Source organism: Geotrypetes seraphini, chromosome 8 (assembly GCF_902459505.1).
Source record: "Geotrypetes seraphini chromosome 8, aGeoSer1.1, whole genome shotgun sequence".
NCBI lineage: Eukaryota > Metazoa > Chordata > Amphibia > Gymnophiona > Dermophiidae > Geotrypetes > Geotrypetes seraphini.
Genome location: NC_047091.1, coordinates 96,994,563 through 97,014,910, shown reverse-complemented (window position 1 = coordinate 97,014,910; position 20,348 = coordinate 96,994,563). Strand labels below are relative to the sequence as shown.

The following is a 20,348-nucleotide window of genomic DNA, read 5'->3' as shown; positions in this document are numbered from 1 at the left end:
CCCTCTCCCACCTTTCCTCCAAAGTATACAGATTGAGATCTTTAAGTGTGTCCCCATACACCTTACGATGAAGACCACGCACCATTTTAGTAGCCATCCTCTGGATCGACTTCATCCTTTTTATATAATTTTGAAGATGCTGTCTCCCGAATTATACACAATATTCTAAATGAGGTCTCGCCAGAGTCTCATACAGAGGCATCAATACCCTACTGGTCATACCTCTCCCTATGCACCCTAGCATCCTTCTAGCTTTCACTGTCACCTTTTCAACCTGTTTGGCCACTTTAAGATCATCTATACAGTCACACCTAAGTCCCTCTCTTCTGTCGTGCACATAAGTTCTTCACCACCTAAACTGTACCATTCCCTTGGGTTTTTGCAGTCCAAATGCATGACCTTGTATTTCTTAGCATTAAATTTTAGCTGCCAAATTTTAGACCATTCTATAAGCTTCACTACGTCTTTTTTCATGTTATTTACACCATCCGGGGTGTCTACTCTATTGCAGATTTTGGTATTATCCCCAAAGAGGCCAATCTTACCCGACAGCCCTTTTGCAATATATTTATAAAAATGTTTTCAAAAAACCAGGTCCAAGAACAGAACCTTGAGGCACACCACTGGTAGCATCCCTTGCCTCAGAGCGATCTCCACTGACCACTACCCTTTGTTGCCTTCTATTCAACCAGTTCCTGACCCAGCCCATCACTTTGGGACCCATCCTGAGGGCACTCAGTTTATTTGTTAGACATCTGTGTGGAGCACTGTCAAAGGCTTTGATAAAATCTAAATACACCACATCTAGCGCACTCCCTCTATCCAATTCTCTGGTCACCCAGTCAAAAAAATTGATCAGATTTGTCTGACAAGACCTACCTTTAGTGAATCCATATTGCCTCCTGTCCTGTAAGCCACCAGAAACTTCATCATTCTCCAAATTAAGTGTTTCCATTAATTTGCTTACCACAGAAGTCGGACTTACCAGCCTGTAATTCCCTATTTCTTCCTTACTTCCACTTTTGTGGAGAGGGACCACATCCTTCCTTCTCAAGTCCTCAGGTACCACTCCTAACTCTGATGCAACCGGCACAACCGGAAGTTGCGTCGGAGGAGAAGCTTCTGCTCACACACACGTGACTGCAAGGCAGCACAGGCAGGCTTCAGTTTCTTTTCTAAAGCACCGTGAAGATAAGGGGGAGGGAGGGAGGGAGATATATTTGGCCGGAAGAAGGGAGGGGGCTGTGCGCAATCGGTGACCGTGCACCTTCCCTCCCTTAACTGCAGGGACAAGGCCATTCACCCCTCCACGGGGCAGTGGATGGCCTTGTCCCTGTGTCCGCAGTGAGCACTTTTTCCCCCCTACCGTTTTGGCGGGTTATCCGCGGCTAGCTGCGGGTAACTGCCACCGTGTCATTCTCTACTACATATTTCTTCCCTTCACTTTTGAGTCTCACAATGACACTTTTGCGTGATATATCTAAACAATGTCTTGTCTCCCCGTTTTTCCATGTCAGCTATTATTTTTCTTCCATTTGAATCTTTGCTTTCTTGACTACACGACCAGCCTCTCTCAACTTTTCCAGATATTTTTAACTGCCTTCCTCTTTCTACGATCTTTTCTAGTTTATGAAAGCTAACCTCTTATTCCTTACCTTCTCGGCTACTAGTTTTGAAAACCAAAGTGGCCTTCTTTTCCTCGTACTTTTACTTACTTGCCTCACAAAAATGTTTTGTCACCCTTACAGTAACTCCGTTAAGATTTGCCTACTGCATTTCTACTCCTTCAGACGTTCCCATCCAGACAACAGTTCCTTGACGTAATCCCCTATCCAAACAAAGATAATTTTTTAAAAAAGTCTAGAACCTTTACTTTTGAATGAGCCCTCTCTTAATACCTATCTTAATATTAAACCGTACCATGCAGTGATCACTGGATGCCAGGTGATCACCCACTGTAACATCAGAAACACTTTCTCCATTTGTAAGCACTAAGTCCAGTATGACCCCATCCCGCATGGGTTCCATTACCAACTCCTGGAGTTCTCGTAGGGAATCCAGGATCTCCCTACTTCTAGAAGACCCTGAAATAGGGATACCCCCAATCAACATCCAGCATGTTAAAATCACCTATTAGTAAAACTTCCCCTTTTTTTAAATATATTCTGAATGTCTACTATTAAATCTCTGTCCGCTTCTTCCTTTTGTGAAGGAGGCCTGTATATCACACAAATGTAAATATATTCATCATTCCCTCTTTCCAAATAGATCCACCGTGCCTCTTCCTTGCCCTGCAGATCCTGCAATTCTGTGGCTTTAATATGATCTTTAACATATAACACTACTCCTCCTCCTTTTCTTCCTACCCTGTCTTTCTTGAACAGATTATAGCCCGATATAACTACATCCCAGTCATGGTTCTCCGTGATCGCCACTATATCCAACTCCTCTTCTTCCATCACAGCTTCTTGATTCAGAATCTTGTTTCCCATACTTCGAGCAGTTAGACAAGTTCCTGCTGAACCAGAACGTAGGCAGGTAGGGCTAGTCTCAGTTAGGGCGCTGGTCTTTGACCAGAGGGCCACCGCACGAGTGAACTGCTGGGCACGATGGACCACTGGTTGGACCCAGCAGTGGCAATTCTTATGTTCTTATTAGTATATACTGCTTTCCAGACATTGCCCCCTTTTCCCTTTACTTACCTGAGGGCTTATACTCACCTGTCAATATATGGCACCTTTGATGTGTGTAAGTGGTGCCTACAACTATTTATTTATTTTACCGCATTTTTGAAGGAATTTGCTCTAAGTGTAGAATAAGATAAAAGTCAAATATAAGCAATAGACAATTAATAGCAATGAAAATATTACAAATAGCAAGTACAAAGTATGGCAAAGTATACTACATTATAACATCAACACAATACACAATAAAATATTTTAATATACAGCATATAAGACAGATAAGATAGGAGTAACAGGAGTTATAAAATAAGGGGACTAATTATAAAGAAAGTTGCAATATTTGATCTTTTTGTTCTCTTATGTTGGAATAACCTTAGACTTTGCCATTTAAGGGAATTAAATCTGCTGAGAAGCTCAGTCGATCTTTTGTTTTCAAGTTTGTAGAGATCTGGAATGGACTTCTTGACTCCATTAGGCTGTTAGGCCAGCTGCAATTATTTTGTAAATCCCTAAAAACTTTGTTGTTCTCGCAATTTTTAAATGGTTTAACTACAGTCTCAATGAAATGACAATACTATAGTTGGCTTTCTCATGCTTTTTTACTATGTACTCTAGTCTTAATTATACGTGAACTGAATCGAGCTCCCCTGGGAGATGACCCGGTATATAAACCGAAGATTAGATTAGATGAGTTCTGGAAGTTGCTTGAATATTATCTTAGCTGGGGTAGGAGTGGATAAACATGTCCCGCTAAAAGTATGTCCAGCTTCTTTTTTTGTGTGTGTGTGACTAGCAAGTTAGTTACTTTTTCCATGAAAGGCCTGGTTGAACAGCTAAACTTTCATCTGCTTCCTGGAGTCGAGATAGTCTTGTGTTAAATCTTTTCAGGGAGGGTATTCCGGAAGGTGGGGGCTAGTCCAGAGAAGGCTCACTGTTAGGTTATCACATCGTGTGATATCCTTTAGAGAGGGTGTGCTTAGGGGGATATCCTGTTCTTCAAGACCCCGGTTTATTAATTACCCCATAAATTTGTACCTGAGGCAACGGAGGGTTAAGTGTGTGGCCTAAGATCACAAGGAGATGCAGTGGGATTTGAACTCGGAACTCCTTGTTTCTCAGCCCACTGCTCTAAACACCAGGCAGATGTTTGGTTGTTTATAAAAAGGAAAATAACTATATGAGTTGTTTCAATTTGTCTGTGCACTTGAAAGGATGAAAAATAAATGTTTTGTTTCTTTCATTTTAGTGCCCATTAAAATAACAAATGAAAATTTAAATACAAGAGTGTTTTGAGGGGTTTTTCATGTACACTTCTTTGTGTCTGCCTCCCCCCACCCCTGTTGGATCTGGTTTTAAGAAAGGGTTGGACAAATTCCTGGAGGAAAAGTCCATAGTCTATTATTAAGACATGGGGAAGCCTCTGCTTGCTCTGGATCAGTAGTATGGAATGTTGCTACTCTTATTGGGTTTTGGCCAGGTACTAGTGATCTGGATTGGCCACCATGAGAACGGGCTACTGGGCTTGATGGACCATTGGTCTGACCCAGTAGAGCTATTCTTATGTCTTTTTCTAGAACTCTGCTGGTCTAGAGATTTGTCTTTCCTCCACCTCAGAAGGCCTTCATGGGGTTCCCCCCCCCCTTTTTTTTTTTTCCTTCCCCCATCCCCTCCTTTACCCTTTTAAAGATTCCACAGAAGACTTATAAGTGGGCCTGGCAGGAGAGATGAGGTAGGGACCCATTCCTTAAATTTGTGACCTGGGCCGTAGCAAGTCTTAACACTTTCTCATTTTGGACATGGTGCACACTGACAGGCTGCATTCCTGTTCCGATGTGAAACTCAGTATCTCAATTGTACCTTATTTTTTGAACACCACTCAGTTTTTTGTGGTTTGATACTTTGTACAACTTATGTATCCTTCCTGTAACTTGTCTTATTTGCTTTAGCTTCTAATTAGGCTTTTTTTTCCCCCCTAGGTATACATTTGGGAAACCAGTGACTGGAAAGTTAACCATTAATATGACAGTTAATGGTGTAGGATACTACAGACATGAATTTGGGCATCCGCTTCTGAAAACCTTGGAGGTCAGAGTAGCTTTAAAAGCAGCATTACAAAATCTTGGTGTATCTATTTTGTTTGACCTTTTGTCAGATTGATTGAGTCTCATTTCTAGGTCTCTACCATTTTTATCTCCAAATATATTATCTTCCGAGTTTATTTTCACACAGTTTGGAGCTGAACTTTTTCCATCTGTTTTGTGCCACACTCCTATTGTTTTAAAATCTTCTCCGAGTCCACTTGTTAGCTTGCTGTGTTGTATTGATGTTTTGGGCGTATTGGTGCATGCATGGGGTGGTGATGATGGTCAGTGCAGCAACCCTCCAGTTCCACATGCTTTTACTGTTTTCAGCATACGTATGTTATAAAGTATGTGGACAAATACTAACCATGATCCTAGAATTTCTCCACTCAGTCCATGATCCTAGAATTTCTCCACTCAGTCCATATAAGTTAATGAGCCTATCAGGAGAGGAATTCTATAAGAGCCTCTTTCTGAGCAGAAATCACTTTTATGCCTGTGAAAATCTCCTAATTCTGTAATCTTGCATGTCAAATTGCTCATGCAGGTTATAGAATGTTGCCGGTTATGCACATAACTTAATTGTTAAATTAGGTATTAATTGGCATTAACAAATTCCTATAATAGGAGCTAATTTGTGCTAATTTGCAGTTATGTGCCCAATTGCACTTAGGACAGGATGCACAAAGCTCTGACACCATGGTAAAAAAAAATACTGTGGTGAGTGAATTTTTTTTTATACCGGTGATTCTCAGCACGGTAGCATGCAAATTATATACAAGCTATTTGTGTGGAACATTGCTGGTAAAAGGGGGATGAACTGTGCTTAGTGCTTGCTCAGAAGAGCAATCGCTAGCGCAGCTCCTCGTTCTGCCTGCCCAATAAAAGAAGCAGCCCCTGCTCTCCCTGTCTGCCAATTCAGCTGATTGGGGCAGGGGAATCCCTGATCTGCTGAGCCGACAGAATTACATGAAGCCGCAGCAGCTTCAGGAAGTTCAGCCAGCTCAGCTAATCAGGGATTCCCCTGCTCCAATCACCTAAATTGTCAGGGAGAGCAGGGGCAGCTTTTTTTTTTTTTTTTTTTAATGGGTGCAGCTGTTTTGTGTGTGTGTGTGTGTTGTGTGAGCACAACAGCTGCACCCATTTAAAAAATAAATAAAAGTTGCCTGATGTTGTACGCTCCCACCCCTGATGCCAGGACTCCACCACACCTCCTTCTGCCCTTGAACTTAAAAATAAAAATCAGCAGGAGGGATGCCCACTCCCTCCTGTCACAGGGTCAAAGCCCCCTCCAACAACCCTCCGACTCTCCTCTGTACTTTAAAATTGAAGTTCAGCAGGAGAGATGCCCACTCCCTCCTGCCGGCAGTCCCACCTTTTCAAAATGACAGGCCTTCCCGGTACGTCCTGGGATGTACTGGGAGGTCTAGCCTTTGTCTCTTCTCTCCCTCCTCCTCCATCCTGTAATCTATGTGTGAGTTGCTGGCGGCAGCAGAAGCCTCAGGCTTCTTCCGCAAGTCCTAAGTCTTCCCACTTCCGCATTCTACTTATAGGAAATTGCATCAAAGAAGGTGGGATACAGCAGAGGGAAGACCCAGGGCTTGGGTGAAGGCAGCTGCTGTTGCTGCCATTGGTAATTCACATCTATATCTATAATATTACCGACCTTTTATTTTCCTTGGTGTCCTTGGATCCAACTTTTGTTTACAGATTTGTAACAAATAATTTCAAGCAAGCAATTTCGTCTATATTGGTAGATCCCTAACCTTTCCTGGGGGTCTCCTTAACCAGTCTGGTTTTCAGGATATCCACAATGAATATTTATGAGAGAGATTTGCATGCACTGCCTTCACTGCATACAGATCTCTTTTATGAATATTCATTGTGACTACCCTGAAAATCAGACTGGCTGGGGAGCCCCCAGGACAGGTTTGGGAACTACTAGTTTATACAGTATAATAATTGCCCGGGTCATTTCTTTATCCATGTTCTAGAACCTGACTATATCCCATAGACACCAAGAGATTTTCTCCTCCTCCCCTCCACTCCCAACAATGATAACAGACATTTTTGATGTAAACAGATTTCAACTGCAAAGATAATATGTTGATATACATTTTTGCAGATCCATGGATCTGCCTTTTTTGATATTTGTGTGAAAGACATGATGCCCACGGACATCCCAGAACATTTTCGAGGCACAGTAAACATCTGGGCAACGGTGGAAAGCGTGGATGGAAGCAGGCAGGTCACCTTCGATGATTCTACACCTGTTCAAAAGCAGCTGATTGATATCAAATATACAAGGGACACTCGGAAACAATTTAAACCTGGCCTGCCCTACAAAGGAAAGGTATAGAACTAATTTGCATGTACCAGCTCTGGACCTCTGTTTTGGTGAGATCCAACTAAGACAGCTAAAAAAGAAAAAAAGCTGATAACAATGTTTTTTTGCTAAAAAATAAATATGGGCTAGAAGATGAATATGCAAATCCACGTGAATAAAGATTCCCTTTTTCGGAAACGGGTACTGTGAATGTGAAAGCATTGGCGCTTCCTGTACTGCAGGTTGTGTGTCCCAATGAAGTCATAACCTGAATGGGCTTTAAACAGAAATATCGTCAGCCCATACTTCTGGGGTCATGTGCTTTCTGCAACTTGTGACCACAGAAAGTTTGACAAGCACTGGCTCATATTTTATCATTGGGCTTATATGAATCCAGAGCACAGAATCCAAACAGAAAAGAGACTCCATCCCGCAAAATAGAGCACATACAGTGAGAGGGGCAAGCGAGATGTCCAATCAGTCGAAGAGGGAAAACTTCATTATATGAGTTCCAACAATGATCCCAGTTTCGAAAATATAAAATTGTCTTCTTCAGAGGAAATGCATACTACATAAAAACAACAAAAAACGTGTATACCGTATATACTCGAATATAAACTGGGATTTTTGGGCCCAAAAATTGGCCCAAAAATGGGGGTCTCAGTTTATATTTGGGTCAGTGCCCCCTCCCAGAATTTTTTAAGGCCGCCGCCGTCAGGCTCTGCCCCCTCCTCCTCCTCCCTGCCCTATCATACCTTTGCCGATCTGGTGGAGGTGCAGCGGGTCCTCTGCCGATCGCTGGTGAAGGTGCAGCAGGCAGGAGCAAGCTTTCCAAACTCCTGCCTCGCTGCTAACTGGTTGCGTGATCCAATTCCTTCATATGAGCTGCACAAGCAGCAGCGCGATTTGGCGCTGCTTCTCAGTGCTGAGACCCCTTCCTTACTGGCTCCCACAAATTCTCACGAGAATTCTCAGGAGCCAGAAAGGAAGCCGGCTTAGCGCCGAGAAGCAGCATCGAATCATGCTGCTGCTCGTGCAGCTCATATAAAGGAATTGGACCACACAGCCGGTTAGCTGCGGGGCAGGAGTTTGGAAAGCTTGCTCCTGCCTGCTGCACCTCCACCAGCAATCAGCAGAGGACCCGCTGCACCTCCACCAGATCGGCAGAGGTATGAAGATAGGGCAGGGAGGGGGGGGACAGAGGGCAGAGCCTGGGAGGGAGAGTGCAGAGTCTGACAGGGGAAGGAAGGAAGGGTGCAGAGCCTGACAAGGGAGGGGAAGATGGAAGGGTGCTGGGTGCAGAGCCTGACAGGGGAGGGGAGGATGGAAGGGTTCTGGGTGCAGAGCCTGACAGGGGAGGGGAAGATGGAAGGGTGCTGAGTACAGAGCCTGACGGGAGGGCAGGGAGGGGGCTGAGTGCAGAGCCTGACAGGGCAGGACACTTGATTATTAAGTCACCTGACTTATATTTGAGTCAACCATTTTTTTCCTCCTTTTGGGGGGAAAGGGGGGGTCTCGACTTATATTCAGATTGACTTATATTCGAGTAAGTATGGTAAGTATACAAGCATATTTTAAAATAAGCCTTTGCTTATAAAAAGTATTCAAACATTATAATAAAGGCATTAAATATGTGTGCATATCATCATAAAATTAAAATAAACATATGATTTAATTGGAGAAACACCACTATATTCACTTTCCCTCTTTGGTCTTGACTCATTCAGTTTTCTTAGCTTTTCTCCAATTAGATCATATGTTTATTTTAATTTTATGATGATATGCACACTTATATTTAATGCCTTTGTTATAATGTTTGAATACTTTACTTTTTTATAGACAATGGTTTTATTTTAAAATGTGTTTGTATACTTATACATGTTTGTTTAGGATTTTTTATATGTAGTATTTGTATCCCCTGAAGAAAACAATTTTACGTTGCTGAAACTTGGAACCTCATCAGGACTCTTAAAGTTTTCCCTCTTGCACTGATTAGACATCTTGCTTGCCCCCTCACTATGGGCTAGATTCACTAAGCAAACCGATCGTGTACTGATCGGTTTGCGAGCCCTTTGCAACCCGATTTCCCTCCGATCCGATTCACTGACTTGTGTAGCGATCCGATCCCGATCCTCCCATGCAGATTAGTAAAACCCCATGCAAAATAGCCAAGCGATTGATTCACTAACAATTGCTTTGCTATTTTGAAACGGGTTTTACTATGGTCAAACCCGATTGTGTTATATTGGGCTAGATTCACTAACCCCCGATTCCGTGTCCAATCCATTCCCGATTACATGCATGCTGCTGAATTCACAAAAGGCCTGTATGCAAATGGGGACGATTGTTGACATGCCCCCCACCATGGCACGGATAGCTAGAGAGCGATCCTTGAGCTTGCACAGACCCTGACAGTAGTAGCAGGAGAAGCAGCCTCCTGTCACTGCTGTCAGGGCTTCTGCCAGCTTTTTTTTTTTCATAGGCCGCAAAATATCAGGCCTATTAAAAAAAGAAAAAAAGCCTCCCGACCGGCACAGCACTTCTAAACCGGCCCGGCTTGACACCCCCGTACTTAAAAGTTGGGAGCAGGAGGAGTGCTCAGTCCCTCTTGCTCTGTAGACCTCTCTCCTGCAACTGGCACAGTCCACCCCTGGCCCGTCTCGACACTGTCCGTACCAAAAAGTTGTGAGCAGGAGGGGTGCATAGTCCTTCCTGCTCCATAGGCCTCCCACCCCCTGCCTGGCCCGGCACCCCTGTACCTCCAAGTTGGGAGCAGAAGGGGTTCTCTGTCCCTCCTGCTCCTCCGGACTCCAGCAAAGCATCTGCCTGGGTCTTAGGCCCCGCCCCGGTGTATCAGATGATGCACAGGGAGGAGCCTAAGGCCCTGATTGGCTCAGGTGCTTCGGGCTCCTCCCCCCTTGGGAGCAGCCTGAGGTACCTGAGCCAGTCAGGGACTTCCTTAGGGCTGAGCTTAGTGAATCTAGCCCATAGTTCTTCCTTCCCTTCTCCCATCTCAAATGTTCTAGCTTGCCTGATCTCATTCTGCAGATCTGTTGTTATTAAGGAAGGAATTCATCAAGGGACGCTAACCAATTCAGCATGCACTAAATGCTAAGATGCTCATAGGAATATAATAAGCATCTTTTTATTTAGCATGCGCCAATCATTAACACACGCTAATGTAGTTAGCGCACATTAAATCAGTAAGCACTCCTTGATGAATTTCCCCCTGAGTTTGTTTCTTTTATTCCACTGGTGTCTTGTTTTGAACTGGTTCTTAAAGACACAGGGAAATGGTGCCTGAAGGCAAGGTCACTGTTTCCTTGTGGCTTTAAGACCCAGTTAAAAACAAGGCTCCTCACCTAGCAGCCAGTGGAATAAAAGAAACGGAGAGAGACTTGAGGGGGAGGTGAGCCGTAAGTTCAAGATCTCGCTAACTCTTCTAAATTAAATGGACCATCACAACTTTTGTAAGTGCCTTTGGTGGTTTGATTTCCAACTCCACAAGCCTTTCTGTGCCTGGCTCTGCAGGGAGCCATTGTATTCTCTGTAAATTAGTCTTTAATCCAAGCAGTACTCTTGCTGGCCTCTGATTGAGTGGGTTTAGAGACAATTATGGCCGGATGCTGCATTTTGCTCATTTTTAGTTAAGTGGCAGTTTCTATTTGTTGGTTCACCACTAACTGCATATTGGTTGAAGAGTAATAACAAGGGAGACACATGTTATATTCTCTTGTGCTTCAGAAGGAAGATTTGTAATAGAATTCATGTGCTTAGAGATTACCGTATTTTCACGCATATAACTCGTGCGTTATACACGATTTTTACAAACCGTGCATAACCATGCGCGTTATACGTGTGAGCGCGTTTTTTACAACTTTTTTTTTTCAATACGATCCGGCATCCCCCCTGGGAACTGGCATCCTCCCCCCCGATCCTACATCCCCCCCCCCCAGCACTTCAAAACATCTCTTACCCGATTGGGCACCGGCACCAGCACCAATGCACAGGATGTGCCAGTGCCTGTGCCCGAAGATCCTCCCTCGTTGGGCTGGGCTGGGCTGGGCGGTGCGGTGCGAGAGAGATCCTCCTTATTCCTGCGCCGGGCTGGACTAGGCTTTGAGCATGCGCAAATGCTCAAAGCCTAGTCCAGCCCGGCGCAGGAAGGAGGAGGATCTCTCCCGCACCGCCCAGTCCAGCCCAGCCCAACCCAATGGAGGGAGGATCTTCGGGCACTGGCACATCCTGTGCATTGGTGCTGGTGCCGGTGCCGGTGCCCAATCGGGTAAGAGATGTTTTGCGGTGTTGGGGGGGTTGTAGGATCGCGGGGGAGGGGGGGGTTACACGGGGGGGGAGAATGCCGGACTCGAATGAAAAAAAAAATGCTCTCGGGTAAGTGAGCGGTGGGGAGGATGCCGGTTCGGAGTAGGCGGGAGGAGGTTTTAGCATGCGCGGTATACACGTGTGCGCGCTATATTAAATTTTTTTTACATAAATTTGTGTTCCCCGCGTGCTATACCCGTGTGCGCGTTTTACACGGGTGCGCGGTATATGGGTGAAAATACGGTATATCAGGGGCTGTGGGGCCCAGGATGATTAAGTTGAAGTAGACTTATCTGCATTCTAAGGGGAAATTTGAGAACCCTGGTTGGGTGGGGGCAGTAGTGTACCTAGCCTGGCAGGAACCCAGGGCAGAGCACCCCCTACACACAAGGCTGTCAGCTCTGCCAGTCCCATGCCCTTGAACAGGAAGTTGATGTCGGAGGGGGCGGGACCAGCAAAGCTGAAGGCTGCGTGCATGCAAAACCATGACTGCTCCAGCACCCCCGAGTTCTCTGCACCTGGACGCACGGTCCCTACTGTCCTGTCATTGGTATACCACTGGTCGGGAGGCACTGGGGGAGGGATGCTTGGTAAAATAGCACTGGCCTGGTGCTGGTTTCTGTCATGCAGTCAGAGCTGCAGTTGGCAATCCCCAGTCCCCATGATGTTCCTGACCAATGGACTGGGCCTGCTCTGATCCAGCACTGATATTCTCTGTGTGGGCAACGAAAATTTGTGGGTCATACCTCCAGCAGCCCAGGGTATAGGGTGGTCAGTGTAATTCTTTAACATGGACAGCCCTGCCTTCAGTATATGTATAATATTGATTTTACTGTATGATTTATATATAAGTCAAAATGGATGAAGGCTTGACTATTGGCATTAATGTTGTGGTTATTAAAACCAATTAAAGAAAAACATTACTTGTATAAACCAGGTTGAAGTCACTTATCCGGATGGCAGTCCAGCAGATGGTGTGACTGTATGCATCAAAGTGCAACTGACATCCAAGGACAATGTTTACACTAGCGAATTAGTTTCCAGAAACGGGCTGGTGGAGTTTGAAATTCCATCCATACCCACAGCTGCGCAGTATGTCTGGCTGGAGGTAAGCAGAAAGCAATCTCGCTTCACAACAGAAATCCTTTTTTTGCATAATTAGAATGTATTTTAATTGAAGGAAACGCTAACTCTGCAAACAGAAAACACATGTTTCAAACATTTTTTTTTTCTTTTTATCTGAATTGTAAACTGCCTTGATGGCTTTTGTTGGAAAGGAAGTAGGTGAAACAAAACCTTAGATAAATTAAATACAGAGCTCAAAAAATAGTTTACTGACAATGAATAAACTATCCTTACATTTCTTTAACAGTTTAAAGCCCCTACTTATCCCTAAACACTCGTATATAAAGAAGACAACAGCAGTGTATTGTATAACTTAAGATGTCAACATGATTCTTTTTACAAAGTTTAAAACAAGCAGCTGGTTATTGTGGTTTTGTGCATACCGGTAATAGTTGGTCCCACTGGTGTGTTTCTACTTGATCTGAGCAACCATGAGAAAAGGAATCTGTCCCAGCAGGTGATTACAAATAACTTTACCTGTTGTGGTGTTCTGTAAAGGAATCTTGGGACAGGAAATGATATCACTGTCACAAGTACCCACGATCTAGATACCATCCAGTGCCAAATCCTGTTTCTCATTTAAATGTGTTCCCTCCCCCCCCCAAGAGCATTCAAACCTTGTGGAATGATGGCCATTAGCAATTGCGTTTTGAAAAGAAATGACTGTACACGAGATATTGAGGGCTTTGGGAGGAGGATGATAAGATAAGAACATATGAATTGCCATACTGGGACAGACCAAAGGTCCATCAAGTCCAGTATGCTGTTTCCAACAGTGGCCAACCCAGGTCCCAAGTACCTACCTAGATCCCAAGTAGTAAAATGTAATTTATTCTGTTTATCCTAGGAATAAGCAGTGGATTTTCCCCAAGCCATCTCAATAATGGCCTATGGACTTCTCTTTCAGGAAATTATCCAAGCCTTTTTTAAATCCCGCTAAGCTTACTGATTTCACAATATTCTCTGGCAATGAATTCCAGAGTTTAATTACACGTTGTGTGAAGAAATATTTTCTCCGGTTTGTTTTAAATCTACTACTTAGTAGTTTCATCATATGCCCCCTAGTTCTAGTAATTTTGGAAAGAGTAAACAAGCGATTCACATCTACCCTTTCTACTCCACTCAGTATTTTATCATAGATTTGCTTACAAAATAATTTTTTGATTTGAACTGGGCTTTCTGTGATTTTAGATTTTGTATTGTCACCAGATAATTGACAAAATAGAGATCGCTTTGCTTTTATCTTCTGATGACATCTATTTCACAGCCCTCATTTTCTACACTGGGTGATGTAGTTTGGCCATCATTACCAACTGTTCATTTATTGACTTTTTGTAATAGGACTCTTGAGGAAGACTCGTAGCCCAAAACTTGGCTCGTATTAGGTCTACCTTCAATTAATTGCATACAGAGTATAGTACCGCGTTTCAATGTTGGAATAAAGACCTGGAGGCCAGTATTTGACACTAATTATCTGGCCGGGTATGGCTTCTGGCCAGCTAAATAGCACATAGCTGACTATCTGGTGATTATTCAATAGGAGATAGCTGGCTTTCTCACTCTAAATATCCAACTCAGCAGATTGACCGGTGATCAGCTATGTCACATGACATAGCTGGTCACTGTTAATATTCAGCAGCTCACTAGATAACTTTGGTGGCCAGATAGATCACACTTTTAGGTAGTTCTATCTTTGACCACTGAGACTTAGCTGGCCAGCCATTTCCAGTATCACCAGCGATCTCCTGTGGTCTGAATATCGGGGGCATGGTTACTATTTATCCTGAGGCTGGTTCTATAAATGACGCCTAAATCGGCCGGCGCCTAGAAAAATGTCACCAGCCCTATGTCAAACATATTTAGACACAGTTTACTGAAGCGTGGCTAACAGTGCCTATGTAAAAGCTTAGGTGCCTGAAATGTAGGCAAGGCTTTTAAAGGCCTACTTTTCAGATGCCTATGTTTTGGGAGAATCATGCTTAATGGCGCCTATTTATTTATGCCCCAAGAAACACTTCAACAGACTCCATACGATTTAGCACACAGCTGTGTACCTTATCTTTGGCCTAAGGAAAACTGACCATGTCACGGCTTACTACAAGCAACTGCACTGGTTCCCGATCGAGGCCCGATCACTATTCAAACTGGGTTGCTTCATGTACAAGGCTCTTTATGGCCTCCTACCAAACTACATGACTGAAACATTTGAGTTTGCCCACCTCCGGCCTTTTGTGCTCCAACTCAATCTTCGCCTACTCATCCCTGCAAGGAAAATCTAAAAAAGCTTACCTGACAAAATTTCTATCCTATCAAGCTGCTCAGTTCTGTTGAACTATTCCCCATTAATGGGTTTTCTTCGTCATATATGCAGTTCAAGTTTCAAGTTTTAATGGTTCTTTTGATTAATCGCTTAATCATACTTCTAAGCGATGAACAACTTAAAATACATTCAGTGTGTAACAATACAATACAAACTTTAAATAGTAACATTGGGTTAAAGATTAACTCATCATACTCATAACACAAGGCAAAAAGGGGATGCAAAATACAATTCAATATAGAAAACCAGAACAAAAAGGGAAAAGTACAAGAGGGAAACAAATAAAAGCATAGTATAATACAGTAAAATCACAGGCGAGGATTAAAAACATACTTGTTCAACAAATTCCTAGTAGAGCACGAAACCCTGTGCCCTCTCTGTGTGTCTCACATGCTCCTGAAGACGATGGAAAAAGCTCTATGCACAGACTCATTCAACTCTAGACCCGACTTCTCTCGCCTCCTTCTTTTGGGACTCTGTATCTATATCTGTATCGATATTCGATAGCTGTTCCTCTACTTGAGCTCTTCTCGTATTACCGTACCAGAATTGTACTTGTCATGTTCCTGTGTTACTTGCACTTGTATTCTCACCTCTTATGTGCGGTCTTCTACTTAACTCCTGTTAACCACATCGAACTTAGGGCTCCTTTTACTAAGCTGCCATAGCGTTTTTTAGCGTGCAGAATTTTAGCACGCGCTAAACCCGTGCTACGCGGCTAGAACAAACGCCAGCTCGCGTGACTAAAACCGCTATCGCAGCTTAGTGAAAGGAGCCCTTAGTGTATTGCAGTATACAAATAAAATTTTATGTTGATCATTCATTTATTCAATTTTCTAGACCGTTCGTTCTCCCAGGGGAGCTCAGAACGGTTTACATGAATTTATTCAGGTACTCGAGCATTTTTCCCTGTCTAGCCTCGTGGCAATGGGGGGATTAAGTGACTTGCAAAAAAATATATACCAACTCAATTCTAAAGATTTTTTGAAAATCATTTCATGAAATACTGCAACTACTGAATTTAATATAAGGAGGAAAAAAGCCTCAGAACACCGTCTTCAGATGGATGAAATCTTGCTGAAAGATTGGAAAGGGTAAGTATCTCACTAGCTTATTAGAAAACCTCCTTAAACAGCGTTGATAAATGCTTGTTACATTTTGAATGAAGTGATATAAACGCAAAGTCCATGAAATTGTGATAAAGGTACAAAGTCCCAGCAAATACTTTTTCAACAGGCTTATAAATAAAGCTATAGCAACTTATCTTTTGAAACGGCTGTGCTGGGCCACTTGTGCGGGGCTATGTGAGTTGTCATATAAGCTGCTGTATTTTGTAGCAATTGAAGTCAATTTTACAGGTTCCCATTAGCACACAGTATCCTCAAAGAATTAATGTGGAAGCACTGTTCTTGCTAACCTGAGCAGAATTCCTCCACCTACAGTCCTGCCGGGGGGGGGGGGGGTGCTGTTTCACTATTATATTCTCAATAGTGAGGGACTTGCAAGCTCTGTAGTCCTCTAGGGAACTTGTCTGTCTCTAGTGATTGAAAACATAATATTTGAAACTCCAGCCCCCCACTGGCAGCCGTGCATTTGGAGAATTTCTACTCAGCTTAGAGGGAACAGTGTTTAGGAGGTGCCTATTGTTCCCATGTTAACTCTGCTTTATCTGGTTAATATATGCTAATCTTAACACACGAGTTGGATAATGCAGGACTGCCCACTCTCCGCCCATAGCATTCCCCTTCCAAAAATATTTCAAAAATATTGGAAACGCATGCAATCAGGTAGAATACCACAATCACTTTAATGCATTGCTGTGGTAGCCTGTTAGCATGCACTAATCGTGCATTAAGGGTTTAACTCTCTTTAGTAAAAGTACACTGTAATTTTTCCCCCTTTTAAGAGGATGGATCTAAAAAACCTCATATGGAAATCTTATTTGAAATTCCTGTACTAGCTTTATACCAATATCTGCAAGCATAGAGCTTCCTGTGGCATCAGCCAGTCTCTGAATTTTAAATATGGTATATTCTTAGTCAAAATTCACTTATTGGCCTACAAATAACCCACATATTTTACAACTTGCTTCCAAAAATGGTCATAAAAGCAGTGGTGTAAACTTTTTAGTATCTTGTGTGGTACAACCTCCAGCCTCCACCTGTTCATCTGTCCTGGTGCATCCTCTTGTAGCATATGGTAGGTACCTCCAATAACTGCACCTTCTGTTATGAGAAGTTCTCCAGGTAGACAAACCTTCAGGAAAGTAATCGTAGTCTTGTAGGGAGTCCCAGTTGTCTGAGTACTTAATGAATCTGCTCGTTAAGATCAGAGTAAGAAACTTCAGTAATACAACTGTTCTTAACATGTGCATTCTTATCATGGAGACATAATGTTAATGTCTTTTAATAAGATTTTTGAAATATTTTGAAGCAGTCCAATGCTTCTTTTACGATTCAGAAGCATCACTTCCATTATGCAATTGTATATATGCAAATAGGCCAGGATAGCTTTAATGAAATCTTCTTTTCTGTACATTGAACTGCCAATCTTCCAATACCTCCATCTCCTCCATAGGTTCAGGTTCCCCTTGGTTTTTAGCACTTGCTGTCAGGTTGGACAGAATTGGTGAGATATACTCCTGTCCTTTCACTAGAAGAGACAACCTGTTGTGTACCCAAGGGAATTATTCAGATATGTCCCTACTCCCTTGGGTATGTGGTCCCACTCCCAATGGAGCAGAAGATCTACTCCTCGTAGGGACCAGAACCCATTTCTTTCCCCCTGTCAGGGCCTCCTCATCACACTTGACATGCAGCATTTTTGCTTCAGATACTGTACATGACAGAACAAGCGTTCATTGTGTAATGTTCTTCTCATACATCTTTCCTAAGACAAAAGTCATGGCAATCAATGGAAAACCAACAGGGGACAATTATTTACCCAATTACTTGTCCATCAGTAGCTGGTACTCGCCAAGTAGATGCCACATTCAGCTTCAACCGCCTGGTAAGCCATTTCAGGTAAGGACTGCTTTGAGATAAAATATAATCAAACTAGACTCCTTTTATGCAAGGTTGTGGAATTGGTAAAAATATACCAATTCTAACTTTAAAAAAAAATTACAACACTTATAACTTATGGTAAATTTTGTAATTTTATGTCTTTGTTCTAGATCTAAAGTTATGTTTACCAGTACTTTAGATTTCGGACAAAAAATTTAAAGCTTAATATCAGTAGGAGTTTGAGTTGAAGGTTTGGGGTACAGACTCCATAGTCCTGCTACTATAAACATCAAATAACAATTTGGGGTTTCAGGGCTGGATTATGCCAATGTCAGATTTGGACCAGAACATCTGAACACTATCTGGAGATGTGTTAGAGGTCGATCTTGCCATGTAGGTTGTTTGTATTCCTACTTTAACCCTGTTATTTTTTTTAATTTCATAATGCTCCTTCTGTGTCTTCCCTCATTCTTCCTCCTTCTCCAAAGGAAAGTTGGACGGTTCCACAAAAGAACTGAGTCTGAATATTAGAAATGTGTGGTTTTGTATTTTTAAAATTTTTTGATGGATTTTGGTTTTGAACTTGAAGGCAATACAAGCTATAAAGGATTTCAACTAGCAGGGAAGAAATAGTCTACAGAATAGCACTGGGTCACTCATCAATGAAGGCTCTTGACAAAGTATTCAAAGACAAGGAAATAACACTCCAAATGAAGATCAGACTTGATCATGTAACTAAATTATATTGGAAGCTACATTGGCTCCCAGTTGAGGCAAGAATATTATTCAAGTTAGGTTGTACCTGTTACAAAACATTGTTTGGCCTTATACCTGATTATATTATTGATCACTTTAAATTTACTGACAGAAAACATTTTTCTCGGCATTTTAGATTATTTACATTTCCTACTGTAAAAGGTTGCATATACAAAAGACTTTTCCATAGAGTTTTATCTTTTCAAGCTGGATCATGGGATAAACCATTTTTTTTTCCTGATAACAAACTCTAAGTCCTATCTTTCCTTTAGAAAGATGCTAAAGACCTGCTTATTTGACAGATTCTTCTGAATGTGATTATAATACACTGTGCTTATACAGTCTCTTGATTGTTGTTAACCACATTAAACTGAGAGGTTACTGTGGTATATAAGTGAATTTGTTATGTTATATTATGTCCACACACTCATTTTCTCAGTGGTCAATTATGGATGCAAAGGCTGGACACTACGGAAAGAAGATTGGCTCATTTGAGCTTTGGTGCTGGAGAAGGATTTTATACATGTTGTGAACCGCCAGAAGATCTAACAAATCAATTCTGGAAGAGATCAAACAGGCTATGTCACTCAAAGCCTAAATGATGATGTCTTATTTTGGTCACACTGTAAAAGAGAAAAAGGATCATTGGAGAAGTTCATTATGTTTGGGAAGAGTGAAAGAACTAGGCAAAGAGGGAGACCTGTAATCGGATAACGGGACATGTTGAAAACAACATGGGTATGACACTGGAGGACCTTACCGGACTAGCACAAAATCAATCTCTCTTTAGATCTGTAACTCATCAAGTCGTTAGGACTTGAGCATGAGTCGATGGCACCTAACAAAAACACTCATTTTAGTTTTCACTAAATAAAAGGACACACTATAACAAAACTAGAAAAAAAAAAAGTTGTTCCTTCGCAGTACTGCTGTGTATTCCAAAGTGGGCCTTAAAGGTTTCTTGATATTGTTTACCATTTCTTACTACCAGCTGCTCCAGGAGAAGAATGACGCTCTTAAAGGGATTTTAAAGTACAGAACCAGAAATAGAAGCACTAACAACAATGTTTTTCATTTCATTCAGTTGAAGTGTACCGTAAACAGAAGTGTGCAGATTCACTACTAATTTTTTCTAAGTTTTGACTTATTTCTGTGCTTTTGAGGGAAACAACATTTTAGTTTTTGAAACAAAATTAAAACTGGTCTGTTAGTTATAATTTCGATGGTGCAGATCTCCTCAGATCCTCAATGCAGGTGTCGTACTGATGCATGTAAAGCATGAATACATAGATGGCTAAAGAAAAGATAGTCATCGGAAACCGATGCAGATGCTGCACTGATGTGTGAGTACACGTGTGTTGTGGAACAGCATGCAGATCTTTACTGCATTGAGGAAGGTCAGCCGTCTTTCACATATGGAATAAAAAAAATTGGTCTTGCCTTCTAATTTTCTTTCCTTGAGTCCAACCAGATTAGTCTAGAGTGCCTAAGGTTGTGCCCTTCAACTAGTAGATGGAGGCAGAGAACAAAGAGCTGTGACCTCTAGCCTATTAGAAGCACCATGTGGCTCTTAACTTTTCAGTATTAACAATGCAAACAGTACCAAAAATTCCAGCATATTCTGTTTTTACTCAAAACAATTGTTTATGAGACACGGAAGGTTCTAGTAAAAAAACTCATGAAATGTCAAAAGTAGAAGAATAAGCAGAAAAAGGATAAAATTGGACT

The 20,348-nt window shown here is 42.3% G+C and overlaps 1 protein-coding gene across 3 annotated transcripts in view; it reads left to right on the top strand.

The window, feature by feature from the left end:
- Positions 1 to 20,348, top strand: part of CPAMD8 (C3 and PZP like alpha-2-macroglobulin domain containing 8) — a 216,235-nt gene that overhangs the window by 47,486 nt on the left and 148,401 nt on the right. For all 3 annotated transcript variants that reach the window (XM_033955244.1, XM_033955242.1, XM_033955245.1), the window contains exons 10-13: positions 4,661 to 4,769; positions 6,891 to 7,118; positions 12,352 to 12,522; positions 17,754 to 17,882. In XM_033955244.1, coding sequence (XP_033811135.1) covers positions 4,661 to 4,769; positions 6,891 to 7,118; positions 12,352 to 12,522; positions 17,754 to 17,882 — 637 coding nt within the window. The remainder of the gene's footprint in view (positions 1 to 4,660; positions 4,770 to 6,890; positions 7,119 to 12,351; positions 12,523 to 17,753; positions 17,883 to 20,348) is intronic.